The 6,225-nt window shown below is 41.8% G+C and overlaps 1 protein-coding gene across 1 annotated transcript; it reads left to right on the forward strand.

Moving 5' to 3' along the window:
* Positions 1-724: 724 nt before the first annotated feature.
* On the forward strand, positions 725-6,225 carry LOC310684084 (uncharacterized protein; the record flags this gene model as incomplete). The annotated part of the gene is made up of 3 exons (XM_083454549.1): positions 725-1,797; positions 4,296-4,449; positions 5,288-6,225. Exons 1-3 carry the CDS (start codon positions 730-732, stop codon positions 6,223-6,225), a joined length of 2,160 nt encoding a protein of 719 aa, XP_083310675.1. The 5' UTR covers positions 725-729.

Below are 6,225 nucleotides of genomic sequence, written 5' to 3' on the forward strand. Positions count from 1 at the left end.
TTCAGTTTGAAGTTATATTCCATATTTAAATTCCAATTTCTTCCATCCTTGCTTCTACAAATATAATTTGAACTAATATTCAGAGGAGGGTTGCCGAATCATAAATGTAGAGAAGAAAACTTTAAATGAAGAGACCGTAGGCTCCCCCCCCCCCCCGTCTTTTGCACTGAATGAAGTCTTATCTCAAGTTCAAACCTTAAAGTCCTTGCAGTTAGTTTGTTCCACAGTTTGTGATATCATCTCTTCCAGCACATGTCTGTACTTTAGTCCAATTAAGCTCTAATTAACAGGAGAACCTCTGTTTCTTAATGGTGACGTTGGTGGGTTTTTGACAGGCAAAGTGCTTTTGTACTCAGCAACACCCTGACTCCCACATTCCATGCCGGAACAAGAGCCAGGTACCGAGACAAACTGTGAGTGAAGCCCACCCAACCCCCATCCCTGGGGAAAATTTACAAGGATAATTACCCTCAATCATCATTAAGACAGAGCGAAACCGGAAGCCTAAAATCAAATCATTTTAGGGTTGGCACAGACTTTGGAAGTCACTGACTCAAACCTTCCGCTCAATGTATGCTCAACACACAACAAAACTAAACAAATGCATTTTAAAAATAGCTTAAGAGGGTATGTCTAAGAGGGTGGTAGTTATCATCTGCTTAGTGTTCAGTGTCCTAGTCCTAGTTCAATGACTGGCAGTGCATTTTCTAGTTTGCCTCAGGCAACAAAATGTCTTGGGTCAGCACAGGTATAACCATAGGAGGCGTGATAGCCAGCAGGATACAAGGATTCAGAGTTTTCTGTGATCCAAACTTGAGTTTTACAGAAATCGCTTGTCTTTTCTTCTCTACATTCTCTACAGAACTAAAAGGCATGTCAAGGGAAAATCACAGCACCATATATGAGTTCATACTTTTGGGCTTCACTGACTCACCAGAGCTGAAAATCTTGCTTTTCCTAGTCTTCCTTGTAGTCTACCTCATCACCATTGGGGGGAATCTTGGGATGATCCTATTAATCAAGATCGATTCTCAACTTCACACCCCCATGTACTTCTTCCTCAGCCAGCTGTCCTTCGTGGACCTCTGCTATTCTTCCGTCGTCACCCCTAAGATGTTGATGGATTTTGTCGTGAAAAGCAAAAGCATTTCCTTGCCTGGATGTGCAGCACAGATGGCTATGTTTTGTCTCTTTGTGGCCACTGAGTGTTTCATCTTGGCAGCCATGGCTTATGATCGGTACGTAGCTATTTCCAAGCCTCTTCTCTATACAGTCATTATGTCGAAGAAAATTTGTGCCCAGCTGATGGTTGGACCATATCTTGCAGGGCTACTAAATGCTACAACACACACCAGCTTAACTTTCCAGTTAACTTTCTGCAAGTCCACAATCAACCATTTCTTCTGTGACATCCCTGCAGTCATATCGCTCTCCTGCTCTGACACAAGTTTCAACTTGATGGTGCTTTTTGGTCTCTCCTTCATGTTTGGAACAGTCAGTGGCTTTATTGTCATCATCTCTTACATCTACATCCTTGCAGCCACCTTGAGGATCCGCTCCAGTGAAGGGAGGCACAAGGCTTTCTCTACCTGTTTTTCCCACCTCACCGCTGTCTCTCTTTTCTTTGGGAGCCTCTTCTTCATCTATGTCCGGCCCAGCTCTGGCTCCTCAGAAGATGAAGACAAGACAGTCTCCATGTTCTACACTGTGCTGATCCCCATGTTAAACCCCTTGATCTACAGCCTAAGAAACAAAGATGTGAAAGACGCAGTCAAGAGGGTGCTTAGAATGAAACATTTCTCCTGATATGCAGTTATTCATTTTTTTGCATAAAAAGTTGCTATTTCCATTCATTTGTGTATGGGGAATTCATGAAAGGAAGTGTGTTGGCGAAGACTGTTGCAAAGGCCCCCAAACAGCATGAAACTCTGAGTCCTGGAGGTAGAATAGTGGTTTTCTTTCCCATTTATGTTTGTGGGAAGGAATTTAAAAATATATATATCATAGGGAAAGAAAAGGACAGGAAAGCAGCTCCCATACACCTTCTGCCCTGGAAGGAGCGAAGTGAAGATTCTTCTACCATCTTATCACCACCATCTGAGGACTGCTCAACCAGGTGGTAATTCTGTGCAGTCTCGTCTGGGCTCGAGAAGTCTTACTTCAGAGTAGACATGTACATAACCGCACTGTTAAATGTTGAAACAGCTAATATCTAACAGTTCAAGAAAGGAATTTCACAGCAAATAAATAAATATTGCAATAGAAGCAGAGGGGCATAGATTAATGGATGCTGGTCTAAGAAGCAGAGAAATATATTCAGATCAATGTGATCTGGTCATTCTTCATTGAATTAAATTTCAAACTCTACACTAGCATTAAGCAGGGGACAGCACACTAAATATATGTGTGTATAGCAAAAAAATCTATGGATGCTTTTTCCTGGGACAAAAATTTGGACCAGCAGCGACCAGGGCTCCCTGGCCCTTTCCCTGATAACACAAGGTTGGAACAGGGGAAAGAAGAAATAGTAAGTGTGGGTAGATACTCATTGGGACTATGATGGGGCAGAGACTTAAAGCCCCCTAGAAACCTCTCACCTTGATTCTGATCCTGCTTGCCTTCCACCCACTGATGGCGATTTGTAAAGGAAAATCAACCATCGAGTTTTGCACTGAACCTCTTTTCTTCACAAACATTTCAAATGTATGTTTGGCTTCCAAATATACATTTGGAACACTGCAAGAGGAAAAGGGTCTCAGGGGTCAGGCTAACGCCTATAAGCTTTGGGAAGGGAAACGTTAAGCATAAGCAGCAGCAGCTTTTGTTTCCAGCCTATGCATGTGTGAGATGTGTAGTTAAGCCTTAAGACCTTAAAGGGGAAACCTGGTATGTAATAAATACGTGTTTGCATGGTAGAAGGTATTTCGGGGTGGGGGGGTGGATGCTTGTTGTTTTACACTTTGGCATTTGTAAAGAAAAGATTTTTTTTTTAAAAAAAGTTTATTTTATATATATATATATATATATGTAACTGTGTAATGTCTGTGTTTTTATTTCTTGTCTGTAAATTGATTTTAAGTATATCTATATCTATCTATATATATGGATAAAAGGGTAGAGTTTGCAATGAGTGGCTAAGAAAAGGAAAAAATTAAATGTAATTAATTTACATGGTTAATGTAAAAATTAAAGTTAGTTAAGGCAGAAGGTCATCATGGCCAGCTAGACATATGGGATTGCTGAGGTTTCTAGCAGGAAAATCTCAGAGGCTGAAGATGCAAGTACATGCTGGGAAAGAATATCTAAAATGGCTTTGAGAATACTTGAAGAAATGCTGGAAGTTGCCTTGGAGCAAGATTATGAGCCTATATTGCTCTCTGTCCTTCTGCTTTCCATTCACCCTTCCCAAAAATAAGAATAAACAAATGCTCGCAAAGTCACCATAGTACTCTGACCCGGTAAAGGCTGTTCTGGATTATCTATCAAATGCTGAAAAGGAAGTCAATGTTTTGCATCAATGATGTATGAACGTTATCGCTCCAAACACCTTGTTATCCGCTTCCAGAAAACATTACCATTTGTGCTACTACAACAAAACAATTCATTGCAGCATTACACCCCGCAAGAATGTCTTGCTTGCTATTCCCTCCACCTCAGGGGCTGGTGCCCATTGGATCTGGTAGGGCAGAAGGCAAGGAGGTTAACAGTAGGTGCAGCCAGAGCCAATGACAGGTGATACCAATTAATTCTACTTTTGTCCCCACGTTCCTCCCTGCTTAGTTTTACAAGGGCAAAAATTAAGGGCTTATTCACACCTCTGTTTGCCTCACCACTTTCCCCCAGGAAAACCCATGGTTTAGCACTGAAATGGAACACATGACAATTGAGTTCTCCACAGATTGTTGTTGGTTCCGATTTAGTTCTAAAGAGCAGGTTTTCCAGAGGAAAGCGCTGGGACGAAGGCAAAGCCACTCAAGACTCATGGGACAAGCAGAAAACCACTTCGAGCTGTGCTTTCTGAATTCAGGATACTGATGCCACCTTGAGCATCTTGGAGACAAAGTGGGATATAAATGAAATAAATAATGTCAAGTGCAAGTGTTAAACAGCTTCAGATTCTACAAGGCTACATTTATTCTGAATTCAGAATGGTGATGGCATTCAAAGTAATATTCTTGTTTTACAAGGATAGCAGATGAAAAAGACAGGCTTTACTGTGGCCAATGCATCTTTGTAGGAAAACATTTTTCAGTGCAATTAATGTTCATACCCAATGGAACAAAAAATAATTGCAGCTTTACCACCTGACGGTAGAAATGGGTCCTCAAAGCCCCAGACTGAAGAACTCAGAAGGATATAAAGATCTTTGCCTTTGTAAACAACCTTGGAGAGACCAAGAAAGCCTCATCTGGAAGATGTGCATTGAGATCCTATACAAGACTTCCCAAAGTAAGTCCCATTAAGTTCAAATGGGACTTTCTCTCCAGTGAGCACAGGTTCTCAGACCAAAGCAACTCAGCAATTGCTACAAGTTAAATTACTACCATCATTTCAATGTTACCACTGATGTAAGATTGAATCAGAAAAAGAAGTTGCCAAAAAATTTCAGTGCCACATTCCTAAGGAGGCCAAGACAATTATGGGAAGTGTATTTTGTTTTAAGTAAAACAGATAAGAAAGTTAATGACTCATAGGGAAGGCTTGTGGGGATAGTTGGTTTTTGCTTCAAGTTGCACAATGTGGGTTGTCTGGACACATTTTTCTCCCTCCCCACACCTCAAATAGGATTTTTAAAAAAATCCTTCTCATTCCATCAGTGCCCCTGCTTTTCATTACTGTACTTGCAATATTTTCCTAGCCATTGACTTCTTTAAAAGGTAGAAAGTGCATTAGGCAGAACAAGAATCTTGTAAAAAGGAAAGCAGAGAACGTTATAGGTATCATTATAGGTATCGTGCATATTTTCAGAAATCATCTTTTTTTCTTAAAATAGCTTCCTCAATATGCAACAGCTGAAATAGAAAACTAGTATTTCTTTATTTTGTCTGTTCTGACCAGCAGCAGCTCTCTGTGTTCCACCAGCACGGAGACACCTTCCATGTCATTTGCAGCCTGATTCTCTTTTTCACTGAGACTCCAGGAATTGAATCAGGGACTTTCTTTATGCAGAGCATGAGCTGTGGCAAAGCCCCTCCTCACAACCTATTGCATTCACAGCCTGTATTTCATCTACATTCCCTGCACTATAGTGGAACTTAGCTTCTACTTTTCTGCACAGAGACATTGTGAATGGCCAATGTAAACCACACCATGGTGCATGAATTTATCTTTCTGGGCTTTGCTGGCTCTCCAGAGCTGCATATCCTCCTCTTCATATTCTTCCTAGCAGTCTACCTCATCACCCTCGTGGGAAATCTTGGGATTATCCTCTTAATCAGGACTGACTCCCGGCTTCACACTCCCATGTACTTCTTTCTCAGCAACTTGTCCTTTGTGGACCTCTGCTATTCTTCAGTTGTCACCCCTAAGATGTTGATGGATTTTGTTGCAGGGAGCAAAATGATTTCCTTGCCCGGGTGTGCGGCACAGATGTGGTTCTTTGGCTTCTTTTTGGGTGTCGAATGTTACCTCTTGGCTTCAATGGCCTATGATCGGTATGTGGCCATTTCTAACCCACTGTTGTATAAGGTCATCATGTCTAGGAAAGTTTGTCTCCAATTGCTGGCTGGCCCCTATTGTGTGGGGCTGCTAAATGGCATTACACACACAGCCTTAACTTTCCAGTTAACCTTCTGTCAGTTTAAGATCAATCACTTCTTCTGTGACATCCCTGCAGTGATATCGCTCTCCTGCTCAGACACACATATCAACAAGTTAGTGCTCTTTGCCATGTCCTGCACACTGGGCACTCTCAGCAGTTCTCTTGTCATCATCTCCTACATCTACATCCTCGCTGCCATCCTGAGGATCCGCTCTGCAGAGGGCCGGCGTAAGACTTTCTCTACCTGCTTCTCCCACCTCACCACCGTTTCCATCTTTTTCGGGACCCTCTTCTTTATCTATGTGGTACAGCCCAGCAACAGCTTCTCAGAAGATCAGGACAAGATGGTCTCCATGTTCTACACAGTTGTGATTCCAATGTTGAATCCCTTGATCTACAGTGTAAAGAACAAAGAAGTGAAAGATGCTGTAAAGAGAGTAATCGGGAGAAAGGGGTTCCTATGA

The sequence above is a fragment of the Podarcis tiliguerta genome, assembly GCF_965153285.1.
Source record: "Podarcis tiliguerta genome assembly, chromosome: 1".
NCBI lineage: Eukaryota > Metazoa > Chordata > Lepidosauria > Squamata > Lacertidae > Podarcis > Podarcis tiliguerta.